The sequence below is a fragment of the Perca flavescens genome, chromosome 3 (assembly GCF_004354835.1).
Source record: "Perca flavescens isolate YP-PL-M2 chromosome 3, PFLA_1.0, whole genome shotgun sequence".
NCBI lineage: Eukaryota > Metazoa > Chordata > Actinopteri > Perciformes > Percidae > Perca > Perca flavescens.
In genome coordinates, this window is record NC_041333.1 from 20,600,929 (window position 1) to 20,623,560 (window position 22,632).

General features: G+C 39.9%; 1 protein-coding gene across 7 annotated transcripts in view; it reads right to left on the reverse strand.

Annotated features, from left to right (window-relative positions):
• Window positions 1–22,632, reverse strand: part of dync2h1 (dynein cytoplasmic 2 heavy chain 1) — a 116,136-nt gene that overhangs the window by 69,711 nt on the left and 23,793 nt on the right. For 6 of the 7 annotated variants that reach the window (XR_003691707.1, XM_028571345.1, XM_028571323.1 and 3 more), the window contains 30 exons: window positions 21,288–21,493; window positions 19,932–20,114; window positions 19,535–19,717; window positions 18,949–19,172; window positions 18,467–18,582; window positions 16,268–16,467; window positions 15,960–16,091; window positions 15,593–15,725; window positions 15,161–15,368; window positions 14,923–15,052; window positions 14,351–14,506; window positions 13,904–14,163; window positions 12,794–13,040; window positions 12,384–12,535; window positions 12,087–12,231; window positions 11,422–11,524; window positions 8,941–9,105; window positions 7,397–7,521; window positions 6,660–6,908; window positions 6,231–6,339; window positions 5,706–5,819; window positions 5,072–5,214; window positions 4,546–4,621; window positions 3,972–4,135; window positions 3,129–3,266; window positions 1,884–1,997; window positions 1,570–1,730; window positions 866–989; window positions 583–704; window positions 277–363 (listed from right to left, as the gene is read on the reverse strand). Coding sequence is in view for 6 of the 7 variants with exons in the window: in XM_028571345.1 (XP_028427146.1) it covers window positions 277–363; window positions 583–704; window positions 866–989; window positions 1,570–1,730; window positions 1,884–1,997; window positions 3,129–3,266; window positions 3,972–4,135; window positions 4,546–4,621; window positions 5,072–5,214; window positions 5,706–5,819; window positions 6,231–6,339; window positions 6,660–6,908; window positions 7,397–7,521; window positions 8,941–9,105; window positions 11,422–11,524; window positions 12,087–12,231; window positions 12,384–12,535; window positions 12,794–13,040; window positions 13,904–14,163; window positions 14,351–14,506; window positions 14,923–15,052; window positions 15,161–15,368; window positions 15,593–15,725; window positions 15,960–16,091; window positions 16,268–16,467; window positions 18,467–18,582; window positions 18,949–19,172; window positions 19,535–19,717; window positions 19,932–20,114; window positions 21,288–21,493 (4,669 nt within the window). In the remaining variant the exon portion in view is untranslated. The remainder of the gene's footprint in view (window positions 1–276; window positions 364–582; window positions 705–865; window positions 990–1,569; window positions 1,731–1,883; window positions 1,998–3,128; window positions 3,267–3,971; window positions 4,136–4,545; window positions 4,622–5,071; window positions 5,215–5,705; window positions 5,820–6,230; window positions 6,340–6,659; window positions 6,909–7,396; window positions 7,522–8,940; window positions 9,106–11,421; window positions 11,525–12,086; window positions 12,232–12,383; window positions 12,536–12,793; window positions 13,041–13,903; window positions 14,164–14,350; window positions 14,507–14,922; window positions 15,053–15,160; window positions 15,369–15,592; window positions 15,726–15,959; window positions 16,092–16,267; window positions 16,468–18,466; window positions 18,583–18,948; window positions 19,173–19,534; window positions 19,718–19,931; window positions 20,115–21,287; window positions 21,494–22,632) is intronic. The other variant, XM_028571339.1, reaches the window with a different exon arrangement.

Here is a 22,632-nt window from a genome sequence, read left to right on the forward strand (position 1 = left end):
TGGCCTGGCCACGCTATTAAACAGATTGAGCAAGTTCTTGTCCTGTCCTTGATTGCCTCTGTTTGTTTTAGTTTTTTTCTACTTTAGTGAACTTGAAGTCAGGGCTAGTCATAAGGGATTGGTGGAATAATTTCAATTATGGTTTAATACAACAATATTACAAAGGTAATTTATGACAAGGTAACAACCATTAGATTTTTTTTCACAGGTAAAATACAGTGGAAATGGAAGGATCAAAGGCTGGAAGAATAGTTGGAAAGTTAGAAGGAGACATACTTCTCTTTCAACTCGTTGACTTTGGCTCCAACAGAGTTGAGCTGGTCCTCCAGCTTATTCTTCCTACTCTCTGTTTTCCTCAGGTTTCTGGACACACAGTATACCGCACACACACATACACACACACACACACACACACACACACACACACACACACACACACACACACACACACACACACACACACAAGTTATCATGTGTGTGTCTATGTCTTTCTCATGTATGAAGAGTATGTATGTGTATTCTATCTATAAATCCGGGAACGTGTGTGAGTGTGTGTGTGTGTGTGTGTGTGTGTGTTCCTACTCCAGTAGTCCGGCCTGCTCTCTCTCCAGTGGCTCTATCCTCTCTAGGACGTGGGAGTATTGGACGTTGGCTTTGACCCAGGCAGCCAGAGGAGCAGCTGCTGCACTTGCACGCTTTGCATTCTGGCCACAACAATAGCATCACAAGTCAGAAACAACGCAGTTATAACAGCAGCCACAAGACCATCTTCAGCCAACAAAAAAACAACAACAAGAGGTTAATACTGTAAACATACCCACCAACAATACATCTAATTCTTATTCTGCTATTGTGGCTAGCTGACCTTAGGATCGAAGGAGGCCTTGTTCCTGTTGAGCAGTTCTTCCACACTTTGGCGAATTTCAGGGGTGATGTTCCTCACCTCAAATGTAGCTATGTCCTCTCTCACACCACGCTTAGCCAGAAAGCTACAGAAAAAAGGGGAAAAGAACAAAACAAGGAAGAGAGAGAGAGGATTGAACATGAGCAGGTGACGAACAAAGCAAATACATATGTTTGAGAGTTTGATTTTACATGCCATGGCAATGAGGCAAAGTCGAGAAAAAAATCGAGCGATAGATCATCAGAAAGGACGATAGAATAAAGTAACTTTTTATCGAGAAAATTAGGAAGTTAATGTTAATTCAAGCCTAATATAATGAGACGTAAAGTTTTTATTGAGCACAAACCGTTACAATGTATTCTCCTTCATGACAAGTCGCCCCCCACATATTTCTTTAGTTAAATATTATATAGATTTCTCCTTCTCTCCATCCTTTCCTAGCTGTGCAAAACCTTTCATCCTCTTCTTCCTCTGTCCATATTAATCCCTTAGCAGCCCATCACCTCCTCACACCTCTTTTTGGTAACCCAAAAGGTGTTGAAGATCCTCGTCAGAATAATTACTCCCAACGGCATAACTTTCTCTTTATTTATCTATCCATCCTTCTTTTTCTCCCTTCTCCTGTCTATCCTTTACACATTCTTGCCATCTCTTCCCCCTCTCACCTCTTCATGCTGACCCAGGAGGTGTCGAAGATGCCCATCAGTCTCAGTACCCCCTCCAGGATGTCTCTGATGACATCAGGGGGCATGCGAAGGGAGCGGATTTCAGACAGAGCTTCAGGCTTGATGTTCCCAACTGCACGCTTTGCTTCATCTACCAAAGGCTAGAGTGCGGCAATGGTAAAAAGAAGGAGGGATACAGAAGTAAAGAAGGGATAAGTACAGCTGGGATGACAAGTATAGAGAAGGTAGAGGGCAGTTGTATGTATGTTTATTTCCAGAAATAATGTCATACTAACTGCACAGGTCAAACTCACCTGCACTTCCTTCAGCTCATGATCTATTTTGGCCTTTCTCTCTTCAATCTTGGACACTTCTTGAGCCATCTTCCCTTTTATCTTTTCCATTTCTGTCTTCTGGTCACTGGCATTCTGGATAACCAAAAAGATCATGCAATGTTTATTGTAACAACCTTTTAAGATGTAAAGGAGTACATCTTAGGTACCTCAATTTTGAGATGGGTCAGACATATAGCGCCATTTCTCTTCCTAGTAACAAGTGAACTATTCGGTTTAGGATCATTCAGAGTAAGAGACATGATTAAGGATGAAAAGAGAGAGAGGATGAATGTTTAGCAGCCCAATTATCCTCTCTCTCACACCTCTATATCCATTGAATCCCATCCCTTCAGTTCTCCCCTGTCAAGCCTTGACCTCTTCCTATATTGCTCACATTTCTCCTATTCCCTCTCCAAATCTCATTTTCCTTCTTCCTCCACTGCTTCCTCCTCTGAATGTTTCCATCTTCCCAAAGCCTCACTCTTCCATCTAGTTTGTTTCCATTCTTCATCTCTTTGTCCCAGTCCTCCTCCTCCCCCCCCCTCCCTGCTGTCTCCATCTCAACAGGAGACATAGCTGCTACAGCCCAAAGGGACAAGTCTAGTCGTTAATTATCACTCTGCAAACTGACTCTGGTGACAGTTTTTCCTTCTCTTGTTACTTCTCTCTCCCTCCTTCACTCCATCTCTCTCAAAACGGCAATTCCCCACAGAGAGAAAGACTGAAGGATATCATAACTAATGAACAGGGTTCAACTTTCTTTTTCCATCCATACACCCTCCAGACAGAGCCAGCAGAAAGAAATGGAAAGGTGGATATCAGGAGATAGAAGACTCTGGGTGAGAAGTCACAGAACAAACGAATGCGCATAGACACACAAACTAAATAAATATCATATTCACAGCAGGGGGGACAGTCATGGGAAATCCAGAAAAGTACCTTGTATAATACAATGCAGATGAGGAGGAAGAGTGAATGGAAAAGAGGCAAAAATAAGAAACTGGAAGAAAAGAAAATAGAAGAGAAGAGAATAAAATAGAAGAGAAGAGAAGAGGGCTAGCAGGGAGGAGGGCCGCAATGAGAGCTTATAGGAGGATAGCTATAACTTGGAGGAGACATGAAACCCTGCAGAACCTCTGACCTGCCTGCCACTGAGTTACACACACTGACATACACAGAGTCACAAACATACATAAACACACAAGCACACACACACACACACACCTGCATGGAAGTGGTAATTTCCTGCAGGGCAGAATCTGCCTCCTGTTGTTTAGTCTTCAGCAATGCACTCTGCTCTGCAGCCCGCCTTTTCAACTCATCCACCAATGCTTTAGCTTCATTCAGCTTAGACACGCCTGCCTGCAGACACAAAGTCAAAGTCAAATGTAAGGTGTGAGAGATTTGAAATATGACTCAGATGTGCAAGTTAAAAAGAACAACCTAGAAAACTCTATAACAAGTTCAACAGTGCTTTTAATTCTAAGGGCAACTTCCCACTTACAGACAATGCGTTTCCAATAAAGATAAGCCTTTATCCTTTAAGCCTTTATTTGTTATGTTTATTAGGAACATTCAGTAATTAATAAATCAAGACAGACTGAAATCAGCTGCTTGAAAAACACATTGTCCTGCTATTGTTTGCCAATAAATTAAGTTTTGCCAAAACGCTACAGGTACACTAATGGGGTTGGAGGAATATACCGGTTTTCAAGTGGTATGAAAATTGACGGTTATCATTCGATGTATAACTACGAATGACTGTTTTCGTTTAGTTTTACTTACCTCATACATACAATAACTGTGTTTCACACCATAAGTTATTCTTAACCAGGTTAATAAACAACACCATACTTTTACTCTTATTATTATTTTTTAGATGCACAAAAAACTTTTTTTTATCTTTGACTTCTTTGAAATTAAGGGTTAGGGTCAAATAAACACTTGGTGTGAGTACTTTTCCATGCATCTTTGGTCTTTGCGCATATGGACCTTGTACTATATTTTACGTTTTGTACAATTACTATACATATATGTATGTATGTATGTATGTACAATATATTGTACCTGCAGATGCTGCTGTCTTGTTGTGAGCTGGCTCTGCTTCCGGCTAAATAATGCAGTGTAAACATGCAGAAAGGCCATGTACTGTCTGGGTGTTGCACCATGTTCTCTGCATGACTCATGGACCATCAGGAACAAACGGCACAGGTCTCCCTGAGCAGGCCCTGCTGGGAGCAAAGGATGAGGTAGATTGTAAGCACAAACTGATTTAAATTTACAAGGTCAACTTCATAATATAAAGCATAACCAAACATAGCTAAAAACAATGTTAGTGGGCTTCTGAGTTACTTTCCTATCAGAAAATGAAAAAGAATAAATAGTTGTATTTTAAAGGTGCAGAATGTATGGTTAACATACCTTCTTGCCAGTGGTAGAAATTATTATTTGCCAAAAAAAGCCCTTTTCAGCTTTTTGAAGTTACAGTACTGAAATTGTAATTATGAGAACTGGAAGACTGTAAGATTACATTATCTACAAACTAAATCCACAGAAGAGCAGTACAATTACAACATAATTTAAAGCCAACATACAATTTAAAATAATTATATACCTTTGCTATAAGCACATGTGCTCCTACCTGAGCTTTTCCCCTTTGTGGCCCTTTCATTCTCCTCCCCTCCTCCTTCAGTCTTTGCCAACAGCAGCTCAGGAATCTGACAAGGTACAGGTTTACACACCAGATGTTAAATGTAGATAGAAAGCATTGACGCATGCATTAAAAACTTTCTTATCTCATCTGCATTTAAAAAATATTGGATTGTTTTAAATATCAGGTACCACAGCTAAGCAAGTTTTCTTCTTCAGCCCTACATTTCTAGGGTTAATATTGAATACGAAGCCACAGGATACTTGTAAAAAAAAAAAAATACAAGTATGTATAGGGCTATGGCAGAGTAACTATTAGCTCGAAAGAGATATTATCAAAGTCTGGGCTGCGCAAGTCTGTCTTTTCTCTCTGGGCAAGGAGAGAATAATCTCCATACTCTCCATACACTTTTAGCAGGATTTATTAATCTTAAATACTGGTGTGAACTTCATCAGCAATAGCTGCCTGATGCAATATCTGTTTTTGATCTTGTCACTGTACTTGTTCCTCCACTGACCTTCTTCATGCTGCTTTCAGACCATCCTTCCATCCACTGGACAGAACATTTGCGGTAGAAAGCTGGGTTGCTCTCACAGTTAATGGTGAAGTTAGAGTTGGAGCAGTCCATGATCAGAACAATGTGGAGATTCTGCTGGATTCCTAAGGTGGTGTGATACACAAAGAGTAGCAATAGTTGGGAAATAAAAAGAGTGGAGGAGTTAATCACAAAATGTCATTTGAGACAGCAAATGAGCGGGAAACAGAGACAGTAAGGGGCAATGTGAAGACAGGCACTCATTTTTGTGTCGCTGATATTGTCCAGACAGTGGGTAGTACTAGTGGGTATACTTTGACAATAGTCCTACTGATTGTATTCTCTAGCAGCAACCTCTACCTCAGTGAAACAACAATTCTATAGTAAACACACCACTGCACAGCAGGGAAGCAGAGGAATACAGTCTGATACAATCACAGAAGAGAACCGATGAAACAATCAGTGGGAAAAAATGACACGTGTCGTAGACTTTTACTTTTGTAGACAGTGAGAAGAGGACCAGAGTACCACATATAACATATAGATGGACCAAAATAATAATTGATGAACAAACAGAAAGAGGGACTGGGCTGCCAAAAAATATAAAGGTACTAACTGTGAGAAAAGTAGTTGTAGAGTGGTCCGGTGAATCCATCCTGGGAAGCAGCATCTTTGAGGGAGGCGAGGAGAGGCTCCAGTTCTTCTGGGGTGTACAGACCTGGAACTTCACCTGTAATATAACACACACACAAAGAAATTATGAAATGTTTCCTTACACACTAACATCTCTCAGAAGAAACTAAATACAAAATAGTAGGGCTAGGACCCATTGAAAATAGGACTGTTGCAGTATCATTTTTGCTAAAATTACCAGTGCATGGTGCCTGAAATGCAGACCAAAACAAGGGCTGCAATGGGAATGTGTCTGATACAGATTCTCAGCACACACACAGTATACAAACAAGAAAGAAAAATACATGTATTTCCCAAAATGTTAAACTTTTCCTTAATTACTAACATTAACCTAATCCAAAATCTAACCTTAACCCTTAAAAGAAGTTGTACCACCTTGAGATCAAAAAAGTCAAATATGTTCTCATAAAAATGGAAGGGAAAACAAACACAAAAACAGGATATACACCTGATGACAGCAGGCTGTTGACCATCTCTAAGAAAGCTGGGTGAACAAACTGATAGTCTTCCAACAGTAGAACCGCCTGTTGGCCCTCCAGACCTGCCAGCTGCATCACCTACACATACAGTATGTATAAATGACATTATATGTTTGATATACATATAAAGAGGACACACCACAGGTATACTGAGACTAACTATCTGTGCATTTACGCTTTAATTGTTACACTCAGGTGACATTCATTCAACAATCAAGTTGGCAATTTAAATCTGGAAAACAAAACATTATAGAATGTTGATAGGAAGATAGTTCAAAAATGAAAAAAAAAAGCTTGTCAGTACAATCCAATTATCTCTAAGCGCTCTCTGCTAAAATTGGTTAGCTTGGCACAATGTGAACCAGTTGAGCCAAGAAAAAAAGACTATTCACTCTTACCGTCTTGAGATGATTGCTGAAATGCTTAAGAGTATAACCCCGGGAGATTTGGGGCGTGAACAACGTGTATCCATGCATGTGCGACACCAAGCACGTGGCTGTGTGCCGACCCACTCCACTCCGGCCTGCCAGAAGCAGAGAGCCGCCGGGTCGGCTTAAGACCCGATCCACCCTGGACACAAAGTCACACACTTCCCAAAACAGGAGAAGATCCAGCTCCCTGTTATCACGGCTGTATAGCACTACTCCCTAGGGGAAGGAAAGGGAGGAACACACATGGGTGAGGAGCTGCACCACAGATATAGCAACATATACAATGAAATTAAAATAAGAATACAAAGAAACAGCCACATGAATGAGACACACACATAGCAGCAGATAAAGAGAAGCAGAAGAATTCAGATCACTAAATTACTAAGGTAAAGTTGTAGTACCACAATGTAAAAATACTTAATTACAGTACAAATGAAAGCAAAGCTCTCATTATGCAGAATACTATCTTTCAGAGTCGTATTACTATACAAGTGTTTTTTATCATATTAATGATGCAATAACAGCATTATAAGGTTTTACCTAAGCAGTAAAAAGATACTTATATAAACATACTTAAGTACATCACTTAGAGCTATTTAGCTACTGTACTACTGTATGTGAACACATATGTATGTGTGCATTCTGAATCCAACAGGTCTAACCACATGAACACCACCACAAGACAACAGTTCCTCACTGAGTACCTTCTGTACAACTTGTTTTAGGTCAGCAGAATCCAGACGTCCCAGTTGTTTACCATGAGGAGGTAGAGCCTGGCCTGGAGCCATGACAGCCCCTTCCGAGGCTCCCCATGTCACATAGAAACCATCTGCACACAGGGGAAATATTACAGACTGTTCGTAACACATCCACGTATGTTCACATCAAATGGCTTCTGTCTACATACAGTATTGGCTGTCTCCAGAGGTGAGACAAAATATACAAAAGAAGGAGCACTGTAAAGGAAAGTAATGTCACAAAAATGAACTCATACCAGTCAACTACAACGAGATAAAATGTGTGTCTGAATGTTTAAGTTGTTCGGTAGGCATTTTGAATTGTTTAAAATCCCACAGCTAACATACCAGATGTTGTAGAGAAGCATGCCGGTGTTTGTTTTGCAGGCCTACTGCAGTTTTGGCCATAATTTGGAAGAGGCATTTCTCACTCAGGTTACAAATACCAGCATTAGCCAATGCTCTCTCACAGGTTAGATATAAATGCAGACTGCTTATGCCTAGAAGGGTGAGCAGAGGACGATGGGATGTTCAAGAAATCGCACTTGAGATATTGCAGTTTTGTGTCTCTTAGTTACTGAGCACTGGTGTTATACAGTATGTATGCTCCTCCAATGTTGAGTTTAAACTTTTGGTGAGTTGGTTCTTGGCATGACCCTGTAGCTGGAAGCACGCTTTGTTGTGTTGCTGTGATAAAAATAAGTCATTCTTTAGGCCTCTCTGATGTGTCCACTGGGCCTTGGTAATAGATATGTCATTGTATTGTTCCAGCAGCCAGGACCTGTGTTTGATCATTACACCTCTCTAAGATGAGCCATCTTTCTTTGGATGTTTTCTTTATAATGGCTTCCAATTTTAGATTGGATGAAGAAAACTGGCTATGGCTGGCTCTTGCCAGCATTTTCCAAGTATTTCTAGTGATGTTTTACAGATCATTACCAAGCATAGTATATATTAGAATTACTACATACATGTATATGTAAGGAGAGCGGGATCTGCATTTATCTTTTACTCTCATTTCTCTTTAGGTCCTGAGGGGACCTCCTGTACAGTGTGGACAACTTAGATATCATTCTGGTATGACTCATGATTCTTGTATGCATTTGTTCTTATTTATGTCACAATAGGAGCTGGCAGGCAAGTGTAGCATTGGAGTCTTGCAAGCTCCAACCATGATTTAAAACCAGTTGCCAACATCACATGAGTTTTGATTACAATTTGAAGTGGTTTGGAGCAGTCAAACCAATTGAATTTTATCAACGTCATGTTAAGAAACTGTCATAAATGCAGAGCTGTCAAAGAACAGAGCCAATCAAATATTGCTTTCATTCAGGGATGAGCGGCAACCTGAAAATCTTGGCATGATTGCATCAAGCACTCAATCTGTAATTAAATTGTTCCTGCTTTGCCTTAATGTTGGGCTGTTGAATTAGAGCCTGCAAACCAGTTTTTTATGTGTATGTTTGATTTGAATAAAGGTGTATGCCAGCAAGAATAGAGCTAACTCCTACCAGTCATGTTGTCTAGAGTGTCAGAGCCCCAGTCTCCCCGTATGATGGAGGAGAGGATGTTATCAAAGGTGTGAAGGTCTTTGGAGGAAACTAGCCGGTCTCTAAACAGCCTCCTGGCCTCATATGCTACCACCTCCAACACGCTGTCTGTCACATTAGATTGAGCTAAAAAGAAATGCATGACACACACACACACACACACACACACACACACACACACACACACACACACACACACACACACACACACACAGACACACACACAGACACACAGACACACACACACACACACAAATTTGGATTAATAACCAACAGTATATACACAAGATGACATTTGTTGATTTTGTTTTAAATTTGTATCTAATTAGAACCTTAAAACAACATTCAGCACAAAGACTAACTAAACACGTACAGTGATTCATCTGCAAAGGGAAACTGTTTTTTTCTGTTACTCACACCATAATGCAATTAGCACAATGAGTATTTTGTTGTCCGTCCATATCAGTTTTAATTGTTTAAGTTTAAAAAAATGACTGACACAGTCACAAGCATAGTATTTACACTGTGACATAGGCCTTAACATGAGTCCAAGGGCTGTTTTTTGGTGAGATCAGTCATGACAAAAGCACCTCCCAGGGTAAGACTAAATTCCCTCAAGAATCAGCAGAGGGCTGCTTGCTAAACAGAGTGCTACAGGGAGAGGCCAGAATTGTGGTCTTATAGGCCACTGGCTTCAACGGTGTCTGTCACTTTATATAGAAAGAGCTTAAGAAGAGAGTCAAACAGAGTCACAATTGACACCCCAGGGTTTTCCTGGCATATTCAATTTTAAAGACCAAGAAGGAAAAGAAAACACTTAAAGTGCCAAGTTGTGCCTTTGGCTTTCAAATGATTTCCTTGCCCAAAACCCACCTCTGGTGATTTCTACTATAAAAGCCAATAGGGACTGGCTGATTCAGGATTTGAGAGTTCAAAAAATATGTTTACAATATTTGTTTTTTTAAATAAAAACATAATTACGTAAATAATTTTTTTTTTTCTAAGAATCCCTTAAATTTGGTTATTAAAGAAAAGGCACCAAGAGTTGAAAAACTTGTCCATGCTCTTTGGTGGATGAGGCAACACTAATCTCTAAATGACCTCAGACATTTATTCTTAGGCCTTTTGTGATGTAATTTTGTATTACTTATTGGCCGACATATCCTCTGATAATTATATATCTGTGATATGCTTAAATTGGCTGATGATATCAGCCATTCCAATAAGTTGGGCATCATACATGACCTCCTTATCATTTACATTGGGTAACGTACACAGTCACGATTGGTCCTGGGCACAAATTCAAAGTTAGTGTCATCTCCATTAAATTGAAAAGAAATTTAACTTAAAACACAGAATTTTTTTTTCTTTTCAGAAAAGAGAATAAAATTTCGGCCCGCACTTTTCACCTTTGCATTTGGTTTCTATGTCGATGTTTCATTGCAGCAGAAACAAGTTGTGAACACAGGATTGACATATCATCACCATTTAAGTTGATGTGTTGAACTTATTTGCAAAGGTAGCTTAGTTACACATTCAGCAGTTCCGGAGCAACATTAGGTTTCATCTGGAGACATGTTTCTGGCCACCTGGCAAATGTAAGTCCAATGTTTACTCTCTTTTAGCTCTGTTTTTGGTCTCTACCAACTCTAGAGGAAAATATTTGGCTTTTTAGCTGCTAAATGCTCCACTATGTTCACCAGCTAGTAGCTAACTGCTAACTGTGTCCTACTGTTTAGGTGCTTGGGTTTCTAGAGATCACATGCACACTCAGACTCACCACAAACAACAACACATTTACAGAATAAGGATGAAGAGAGGGTTTTTTTACATACCAAAAAGAAGGTAAGCAGCAAGAGGGGAAAAGAGGGAGGAAGAAGCAAGAGCAAGTTAAAAAATGATGAGCATAGGAAAAGAGAAGTTTGTCCGCTGACGTGTTTAATTAAAATAAATGATTGGACTCACTATCACAGCAGGAACACATTGCAGAAGGAGAGAAAGAGTGACAGAGGAAAAGTTGAAAGGACAGCAAATGGAGAGGGTGATAAAAGAGGGGGACGGAGACGAGTGACAGAGAGGAATTTAGGAGAGAGAGAAGAGAGGAGAGATTGAATGAAGAAAAAGGTGAGAGTTGGAGACAGTAGCTCTGAGCTAAAAGAATACTGACAAGAAACTAAGCCACATATGATTATTGCATAAAAACTGACAGAGTTATTAATGCTTTATGTTCCTCAGCGGCAGCAAAATTACGTAAGAACTGTGAGGAGAATTTGTAGGAAATAAGTAGTTTCATTCAATACAACTTTTGCATACTGCAGTGCCTCTGTCCCAATAAAGGTTCTTACTGGTTCCTTAACTTAGAGAAGGTTTAAGTTTCCCTGGTTATTACATCAATCTTATACATATTAACATGTGTGCATTCTTGCAAGTGTGTTTGGTTACCTGCAGTAAGGTCATATCGCAGCAGGCTGAGGACCCATTCTGTGAGGATACAGGGGGTAAATAGGTAGTGGCTGTGGTCATCCACTGTAAACTTGGCTTTCACCTGAGATTAAAGATACACAGGGAGATAGAGGATACATACATATGTGATCCCTGGCATAAAAGGCATATTATATTATAATATTTAACTTCTAAAAGCACAATCTGTGTGCCATCCATAATTGCAATATGGAACTAGCCATATGAGGCTTCATTTACTGATTGCCTGTACAATGTCCTATATCAAATTAAACGGTTCTCCTGCAGATCACCACACTTTTCAAAACATGGGTCTAGGTTCTATTAAATGTCTTTGTAATTTAGTGGTATATTATATAATATAATATACCATATAATTTTGTGTTGCCCTGTCACCCAACCTTTACATACAGTACAACCTTTGCTGGAAGAGGCTCCCTGATAGACAACAAACAAATGTATCCAATTATCACCTGAAAATGTCACATAATTAATTATGTGACATTTTTTACTTTAATTAAGTGTGATACACAGTAACTTCATGAAGTTAAATTAAGGAGCCAGATATGCTAATGTTTATGCTTTAAATTGACTATATTGCTACAAATAAAAATGTGAACAAGATAAAACCTTCTCCAAGTCAATACCTGTTCATAGAGCTGCACAAGAGACCCAGCCAGCTGGTGTGTTTTCCCTGTGCTGGCCCAGGATGCTTGGCTGCCCAAGCTATGCTGGAGAACTGGCTGCAGGTATGCTGAGTAGATAGTCTGCAGCTGCTCCCTGTCTGGATAGCTAAAGGCAGAGGCAAAGAGGCAGAGAAACAGATGGATGTAGGAAAATAAAAATAGAGAAAGTAAATTTAGAAAGCATGTATGTAAATACATGTGTAATTGCAGGCTGTTTGGCAATATGTAAAGTGTAAAGTACATTTGCAACATACTTACTCTATAGTGCAAACGCGAACTATAGATGAGAAGCGGGAGGTGAGCGAATGGCTCCCTACAGCACCCCCTGTTGACATGGAGGCCACCACCTGGATGTTCTCAAGACTCACCCAGTCCAGATTTTCATCATAGAATCCCTTATATGTCAAAACCTGGAGGAAAGACAGAGAGAGAAAGAGATGACAAATGGAATTAAGAAGGTGGAAGAAATAGGACACTTGAGAGAAAAAATGCATTTATTAAAGGGCTCAAAACGACTGTAAGAGAGACTCCAAGTACTTTTGATTATATATGAAACAGCCCTGAACCCTCACTGATGTGCTAGGAATCAGTGTCATAATCTTCTTTTTTCCCCTCCATTTACTAATTTGTTTGCTTATCTGTATGCCTTTTTCATGGATCATTTCTACCTGTTGCAGGAAGGCAGTGAGGTTGCTGGTCCCCCATTTGTCAGGTTTAGGTAGGTTGATGTCTTTTAAGTAGAGCACCAGGTTCTCACAGTCTTTGGGTCTAAAGACTCGACCGGTGTTTGAGCTGAGCAACAGGCAGGTCTGACCGAGCTTTTGTAGGACATGGCGTGATGAGGTCTGGGCACTGCAGTGAACCACGGCAACTTGGGTGGACCGCAGACGAGAAAAGGCGTAGCGCAGGAGCATGCTAGACAGAAGACAATAAATACAAAAAAGGTCAAGAAACACACAGGCACTTTTTAGAAGGTGTGGCCAGACAGGGTCTAACAACTTCAGCTAAATCAATACATGTTGTTCTTATACATCTCATTTATGTTTGGGATGGTGCCAGGACCACATGAAATGATGAGAGGAAGAAATGAGTGTTAGTGCTTTAGTTATTATTGGGATCTAGAGAACAATGTCTGTCAGAACAAACCCAAAGGCAAAGAGAGACATTTTGAGAGGGCGCAAACAAAGAGAGAAAATAATTGGAAAATAAATTGTGCATTCACGTGCATGTACACCCAGACCAGTGAATGTGTGTGTAAATTAATTAGATGGTCTTTTATCAGAAGAGTAAGCTGACAAACCCAGTGCCTCAATGGCACAGTGACCTTTCAGCCAAAGTGAGGCAAGACAAGAGGACGAGAAAAGGAGACATTGAGTGAGACTCAAGTGAAGTGTAAAAGGCAAACTAAGTGACCCTTGTTCATCAAACCCCTGGGGAGGAAAGCAATTATTTCTGAGGCAACGACTCTGTGTACACATACACAAGCCTGAGCACATACACCACACACACACACACACACAGATCTGATCCTTATTCTGACTTGTCAACACTTTTACACAAAAAGTTCAAGTCTTGAATAAAAGAAGCCTTGATGTTAGTGACTGTGTGCTTGTACCATTTTAAGTGTCCACATTTGAGTGCCTCTGCCTCACAATCCATAATGCAAACTTTGTTTTTGAGTTTGTGTGCAATCTTTATGATTATGTATGTATGTATATGTCCCCTTATACATCATATAGAAAGTGTGCATGCATGCATCTCTGCTTGTGTGTAATTACCCCTTTCCGCAGCCCTCTGGCCCTACCACCATGAAGGGCTGCCTGTGCTGAGCGGTGAGCCACGGGGAGAAGCAGTGCAGACCTCTCTGCATGTCTGGAGTCTCAATAACAGGTAGTGTGTGTGTATGAGAGAGCTGTTCCAGTGAGAGACCCTCGGGACGATGGAATGTATAGGCTGCTAGATGGCCTCTGTCATAGTCATAGTAGGTATCAAGTGGTTTTTTGGTGTCTGGAGGGCTTTCCCTGGCCCAGCTCAGCAGCTACAGAAATAAAAACAAAAAAAATATTAGATATCTTTCTGAGTAGTGGCATTTTTCATCACTTACAGCTAAGAAGACTTACTGTACAGGTATTTAAGTTTGAGACATGAATAACATATCAAATCTAAAACTAAACTATTCTTACGGTCACCCGCTGCCCGTGTAAAAAACACACAGGGGTCCTCACCTCTTTGGAAAACTCCTGTCTTGTTTTGAGGTTGAGGTTTCCTCCCAAACCCCTTAGAAGACCAACGATGAACTGACCTCTCTCTGTCAAACCATTGAGGTGTGAAAGACCATTGAACACTGTACCCACTAGACTAGTCTCCACCACAAAGTCATTCTGATGAAAGCAGAGAAGAAAAGAAAGGGAATTTTGAAGTTTGAATTAAAAATCAACAAATATTTTGGAATAAATGGGGTGAAAACAAGAGAAAAACACTATGTAAGTGTTACTTAACTAAACAGGACCTGATAACTAAAGCCTGCTGATTTTTGTGAATTCATCACACTCTTATAATGTCAGCAATTAAATCCAATATAATGAACATTGGTCAGTATATGTTGACGTCATTTATTCAGAAAGTCTTATATTTTGGTCACCAGTATGGCCATGTGTTGACATACACAGAAAACATTGCTACATGTTGTTCAGTGCATGCAGTGTGTGCATTTCAGAAAGTGTGTTTAATTCAGCACAATGACACAGTTTGACTCTTTTTGAGCCAGTGTGTAGAAGTAAGATAGGACAAAGGTTACCTGTTTGAGGACCCAGTCCAGGGCTCGTTGAAAGTAGTCTCCCAGCCAGTTTTCTAGGTTACTGCAACACTCCTCTGGCTGACCCCTTAACCACGACTTAACTAAGGCACCCACATCAATGTCCTCATCGCTAAAGTTATAAGTGGGGGAAAAAGGGGAGGTAAAAACAGTGAGACAAGCTAGTTACAATAAATGGAATTTGGCACACTTAAAACCCTGTTTGCATAGGCTGACTGACCTGAGAAAGATCATTCCCATGCGGGATATGGTGGCTGGTGAGGCACAGCTAAGGTCGTGAGTCTCAAACAGGAAGTTAACATTGGGTCCAAACTGGATGCGTTCTCCACTAGGCATGGTTAACAGCCGATTATCATCAAGCACAGAGTTCAGACTCTCAATCCACTCTGGGTCAATATCACCGTCGCACACAATCCATGAGCTCACCCCTAGAAAACACAATTACATATATAATCTAGTACATCAACCTCAATACATACAGTGCAGAGTATAACAAATGTTTAGGCTTACTGTATCTAATCATTGTAAAGTGTAGTGGTCTAATTTAACTTTTCCAGTTAATGTAGACTTCATCCAAGTTATCAAAAGTCTGGTTAAGCAAGACAGACTATCAATCAATTTGCAACATTTGAGTGGCGTCTCTCTTTCTTACCCTGTGGTTCTCTGACCACATTCCTGGCACTATGTGTGAGTACGCCATCAGCCCATTCTCTGGTGTCCATGTCTATATGTCCCAGCAGCTGCTGCCTGGGCATGGCCTTAGGATTCATTGTGTACTGCTTCACCTACAAAAATACAGCATTAAGTCAAAAAAAAATTTAACTGACCCATATACTCTCAAATACATGCTTTTTTTTCATAATCCTTCATACGCTAAATCATTTTAAAGCCTAAGCCTTACAAAATGTAAATTTACAGCATTTTGAATATATTATTATAAGTTTTATACTGAATTAGGTTAAATAAACAGTATGTCTCGATGAATGAAAATCCAGGTATGTGGTTTGTCTCTTACTCACCACTTTGCCTGTCTTGCTGAGAGCAGCCCTAAGCATCCTCCAGAGTGTAGACTTGCCTGCTCCGCTTGGCCCTACGACGACTACGCCCATGCGTTGTCTCAGCTGTTCATTCAGCTCCAATGCCTTTTTTAGCTACGCAGAGGAAAATGAATTAATCAACAATGTTTTCACCACCTTTCTAACAAACTATCCAACTGTTGTCTCTGTTAATGTTAAAGACTTTTTGCAGAATAGTGTGTATGTCATGTATCATCATGACAATAGTATGTGTCTGTTTGGCTAATAAATCAATGTCTTCATACACACACCTGGCTGGGTATAAGTTCAAGTTGTGCCTCCTTGTAGACTTGTTCCAGTGCATGCATTAGTATTTGGTCCTCCACATCGGTGAAATTAACCCCAGAGAAGACGTCTCTGACGAGAGCATCAAACCGGGAGCAATCGGAAAATGTCAGCTTGGACATGGTGTTCAGTCTCAATGCCTGCACCACCAGACTACTCTCCTGAACTGCATGTAGATGAAAATGATTGATTTATTTAAATAGGATAGGCATGTAAAAAAATACTTCAATAAGGATATAATTAAAAATATAAAATTGCTTTATACTTGTGCAAAATGACCATCAGCTAAAAGAGAATAAAAAAAATACAACACAGGGTTGATGGAGAAAATCACAAGGTTATGACAATTAACGTGTCCAGTCATTATTCTTTTGCTCTTGCACATGCACCCTGCTAATTACCCAAGCCTGTCATGATTTAAGAGTTTGTCAATACTGTTGTTCTTTTCTCCAAAGATGCTGGCCTCCCCTGCAGGAACAAATGTGTTGCAGAGAGGAACACTTTGCCAGACTACACACAGAGGCAAACAGAAGAAAACCTTGGGGACTCATCGACAGACAGGTGCTGCGTGTGTATGTACATCCAAGATGTGTATGTGTCGGTGTGTGTTGGAAAAAATAAAAGGGGGGGGATATGAAAGAGAGAAAGGGATGTGTTAAAGAAAAGGCAGAGGAAAATTAATATGGGCGAGTATTGAAGTGAAAAACAGCAACATGAAAGGGGAGATGGGGGTGGGAAACAGAGTGCAGCGAGCGAGAACAAGTGAGATGAGAGCAGCAACGACAGCCAGGAATCAGAGAGAGAGCTACCAAGAGGTCAGAAGGAGGTGGAGAAATAGGTACTGAAGAGGTAAACAACTGAACTCTGGCAAAGTGTTTGGTAAGGACCATAGACTGTATATTAATGGACAGCGCATGCGTGACGTCACTCATTGGTTTGTGGAGATCTGCTAACAGTCGGCGAGTTTGCCGTTACGGGAGTCATCCTGGTTGCGGATGTGATGAGACAAGAGGGAGGAGTGAGGGAGGAGCTGCTTACACTCTACGTTACGTTACACTCTTTCACTGGCAATCACATCATAGCCACGCCCTAAACCCCCCCCCGCTTTATCGACGATTTTAAAATCAATGAGACCATAATTCAAAAAATGAACATATTCTGTGTTGCAGAAGACTTAAAACTAGCGATTGAGACCATAAACTCATTATGAAGATGTTTACTGAGGTAATAAATCAAGTGAGAAGTGGGTCACTTTCTCATAGACCTCTACAGAAACCAACCTCCTTTTGCAACCGCACGCTTCGCCCCCTGCTGGAATTCAGACAGAAAGCAGGTTTAAAGGCACTTCCGCATTCGCAGCACTTTGCCGAACCGGATGCATTGTCCATTAATATTATACAGTCTATGGTAAGGACAGAAAGAAGGACAAAAGTACAGACAATTGAAAAGCTGAAGGGAAGAAAGTTTTTTTAAGGGGAGACATAAGGACTAAGCGTCAATTGATGGCGTGTCTGTATTAGAGGATTTAGAGGGCAAGGACAGCCGGTGTACAGAGAGGAAGTGCTGGTCAATAAAGCCTTTTGATGTTCAAGTACACTCATGCATAGTGTTTTATCAAACTGCAGCATAAGCATCTCTAACCCACCTGCATTTTCACTATCACCTTATCCTCTAATCCTTCTCATCAGCTTTCTATTTCTGAGGTCAGAAGCTTACTATCAGTGCAACCGTTTCAGCACTTCTCAGGGGACACATATTAGAGACACTTTCACCAAATGACCAAAAAGTACGCTTTTAGATTATTGACTTTTTGTGGGGGGGAAAATTGTATTGGAACCTTTAAACCAAACCAATACATTGAAGGGGCATTATTAGCTATGTCAATATATTGTAGTACAGTCAGTTTGACTGTTCTGTTAAACAAGGAATATGTGAATATGAGAAAAATCACATGTAGACATCTTTTGATTTGAACCACTGCTGCATGTAAAATGGCCATTTAGTCTTTTGTAAAAATTGTGTTACTTCATGGACTTATTGTTTTTTCCACCTACGAAGCTTGAATAAATTCTCTTCCTCATAACTTTCTTGTCACTCTCCACTATTGAAAAGCCTCACAGAAAATTTTTACCTAAAAACAAAAAAATAGCCAAAAGGGGTCTTACTCTTGTCCTTGTCATGACTCCTCCTCTGTTGCTGCAGGAGACTGCCACAGGCCTTTAGCACCGTCTTCAGAGCACGCAAACCCCAATCGTAGTGCTGCTGGGGAGTCAACAGCTCCCTGGACACAAACATAAAAGCATATTTTCACACATATTCACACACTCTAAATTGACTGTAGTATTGGTTGTAGTGCTAAAGGGCGGGAGGTAGAGGATAACATATCCACAAAATCAATATATTGCAATCGACTGTAGTGACATTGTAAATAATTTCAAATAAATTCAACACCCACAGCATGATTCAGTTTGGAACCCAAAAAACACCACTTTGTGAACCACACAGACATAAAGACCAGATAGGTAACACAGGTCACATACATAATGTATGCTCTGGTGATAGGTTTATGGACAATGTAATAAATCTTATATTCTTACGACATCCAACCTCAACCCAAACCGAAAAGACTCAACTAAACAATTTCTACCTGGCCAGGTTAAAAATTGCAACCAGTTTGCGTCCCAGCATTTCTCCGTTTTTGAAGCCCTCAGAGTAGAGGATGACCTCAGCAATGAGCTCATTGTCTGGCCTGCTCATGGCCACAGGCCTGAACAGCTGCTTTAGGTTGTCTGGAAGCTTCTGTCTGCCTCCGTATCCTTTTCCTGCCGGGTTTAATGTGATGAAGACCCCAGAGTTTGGGTTCAGTTCCACCTGGATGACAACGGGAGAAGAAGGAAACATTATCCTCATTAATATGTGTTGTATACGAGCATGAACGCATTTTCATTAATTGCTTGATAATTAACGACCCAACCAACTTTTCCACTATGGATGAATAAATAACTGATTAATTGACAGACTGATTTCACAAAAAGGCAAGGACTGAAGTCTAAAGGTAAAACCTTGCACTGTGTGTCTAAGTATGCATGTATATATAGTACAAGCCAGTGAATTAAACAGAAAGATATAATAATTGAGAATTAGTGGGCTTGAGAAATAGTAAGTAATTATTTTTTGGCATCAGAACTTGGAAACATTAATGAGTTTGTCTGCATCTTTTCTTATTTTCTTACCTCCTTCCCCAGCAGTTCACATGTGTTCTTGTGATGTTTAAGGGAGTCTTGAATGGCCTGAATCTGCATTGAAACTGCAGACAATACCGCTTCCTCTAAGCGGTTAAACTCGTCAAAGCAGCCCCATGCTCCACACTTCACCAAGCCCACAAAGATTCGTCCCATTGACTTCACATCGATACCCTGAAAAACAGATGGATGCATTTTCATTGGTAGTTGTTCTCAATTACCAGTCTTGTTTTCTGTGTGGTCACAACTTGAATAATCAGATGTATGTAGTGTACATTGGCATACCAGGCATATGTTCTCATCATATGTATGTCAGAATAATTATTACTAATACTTGAAAGTTTGGGCTGTTAAACCCGTCACATACTCTTTCGGAGCATCTTAATACCTCATCACAGTTGAACACCAGCACTTGCCGTCCGAACAGCCCCCCCAGAGCTTTGACCGACTCAGTCTTGCCTGTGCCAGCGGGCCCATAGGGGTTTCCCCCAAGTCCCATCTTCATGGCCTGGGTCAGAGTCAGGTAGCACTTATCAGTCAGTGGAGTGTGCACCAGCTTAGCCGCATTCCCCTGGAAGACCAGAGAGATAGGTTTGAGAAGGCAGTGACCGATAAAAAGAGAGACAGAAACAAAGTGAGATAGTCAGACAGGAGTAAAGATATAGCAAGTGAGGGTGTAGGGGCACAAGAAAGGGGGCAAAGAAGTCAGCAGAGGATAAAGACAAACAGACAAATGATGGATTAAGAGAGGAAGGAATGAAAAACAAATGAAGAGCAGTCAAAGAAAATGAATATTAGTGAGACTGAGTCGAGCTTGTGTTATTTTAAAGGGACTGCAGAGGGAAAATAAAGTAAGGTATCTTCCGTGCTCCTCATCTTTGCATAAACAGTGCCTCCCAAAGGTAAAAAAATAAGTACAACTATATTCCTGGAACATAAAACTTTTTTGTGTGAGACCCTGAATCAGTAACAAGGTGGCAATGTCTTAAAGCATTCAAATTCCTGTAAAAATGTAATTCACTACTGAAACCAGCACTACAGAACACCATCCTAAATTATTTTTAGGGATTGTGGTAGCATCAATGGAGGCCTTGAAAAGACATAAGCTGCAAATTCTTTTCTTTTCTTGTCTTTTCAAGTGCCTCACTTGTCACGCAACACTGATGCCCAGAACTATCTATAACTCAGGCATGTAGAAATGTGTATGGGTGCCTTATACTACATTGTGTGGTACTACAACTTGACTATGGTATGTACAGTATGCACTATTTTAGCAAAATAGACATGCATGCATGAGCACTTTTTCTTCACATTTGTTGATGAATTGCAGTAAGAAAATATTGATTGCATGTACAGTATTTGACCATGTTACAGGTGGCTGAAATGTGAATTATGAATGTGAGACAACTAATTAGAAAGTCAATCTACAAAGAATGAATTGATCCCATTCAGGCGATAAATAAACAATTATTATAAATAATAATAATTATTTATCAAGAAATAAATACACATTTTCTAATTACACAAATTTTTACCTTACAATAAGTTGCAAATGTGTGTTGCTTACCTCCCTTTCAAGTCATTGAATACTAATTAAGAATATTAAATTACCACTTTGGATTTTATAATGCTGGATGATCAGGAAAGAAGTGTCTAATAAAGTGTGTGTTTTGGAGTGTTCATTTGGTCATAAAAAAAAAAAAAAAAAAGAGTGTATCCAACTGATATCTACATGCTAACACACCTGGTATTCATATGTATAGCTGAATTGTGCATCCACCATATGTATAAGGCAACATTTGTCTGTTCCCATGTAGACGCGAAGCTGCTTCTTCCAGGCCCAGGCATCAGGGCTGGTAACCTCTGCCTGGTTAAGTTGCTTTACAACGCTGATGTTGTGAATAATATCCAGGATCAAAGCCTTCAGCTTCAGCTGCAGGACACTGGACTCTGTACAGGAAGACATGCATGCATATCAGGATGGCAGAATTGGTAAAGTTATGCAAATAACATACTTGATTCTAAATGTTTTTTGCTGCATTGCTAGAAATAGATGGTAGGCATTCATTGTAAGCATACAGAATGGCAATGGATTTTTTATATTATAATAAAGTAATAGCTTTTGTCAGTTGTAACGAAAGCTGTTTAAAGTAAAAATGCGGAATTGTATTTATTGGTGAGTAGAATCGGGACCGCTCACTGTGTAAACACACAACAATTAAGAAAGTCATATAATAGAAATATGCACTTGAGGCTTGAGCCCAACAGCTAATTATTTAGTACCCTGTGTAGTTTGAGAATAAATTGTAAATGGACAGCATTTATATAGAGCTTTTCTAGTCTCCTCAAAGCGCTTTACACACTACAGAAATATGGATACATAAAATTACTAACTTAATGGCCCATATAAAGTATGATCAACAGAACTTTTCCAGAAACAACCCCAAAAACAAAAACAGTAGGTTCAAAAGTATCTTACATAGAAGATCTTTGAATCATACATCTTCACTGTGGATTACTTTTCTACATACATCTCTGAAGTTGGGATTTCATATTCTAAATTATAGTGGGTCCAATTGTAATGTACCATGTAGGGGCTAAGAATTCCTTGTGTGTAGGAATGCATAAGTGTAGCCTAGCCACAGATGCATGAAAAATATGTTGCCAAATGAACACCATCTTGTCTTGTCTCTGTGCCAAAGGAGAGATCACTACCACTCCCCATCCGGGTTTATGGCCCATTAAGTAGACTGGGTAATTAGATTATCCTTCTTTCCATTACATGAGCTACTTTAATCAGTACTGCCACTCCGAAGCCTCTTCAGCCTACCTGGTTGTTTTAAAGGAGCCAGTAATTTAATGAGATGTTATCATGGAAATGGGTTCTATTTCAAGTGTGGATGGTAGAGTTTTAAATGCAAGAAAGTCACAGGGTGAACCATATTTTCTGCAAATATAATAACGTCCATCATAGTCGTGTGCTGAAATATTTGGTATTTTACAATTATGTCCAGAAAAATGTAACTGGTGAGGAAAATGTGGCTCCAGTAACAGTTTTCGATTTTATAAATACATTTTCAAATGACACA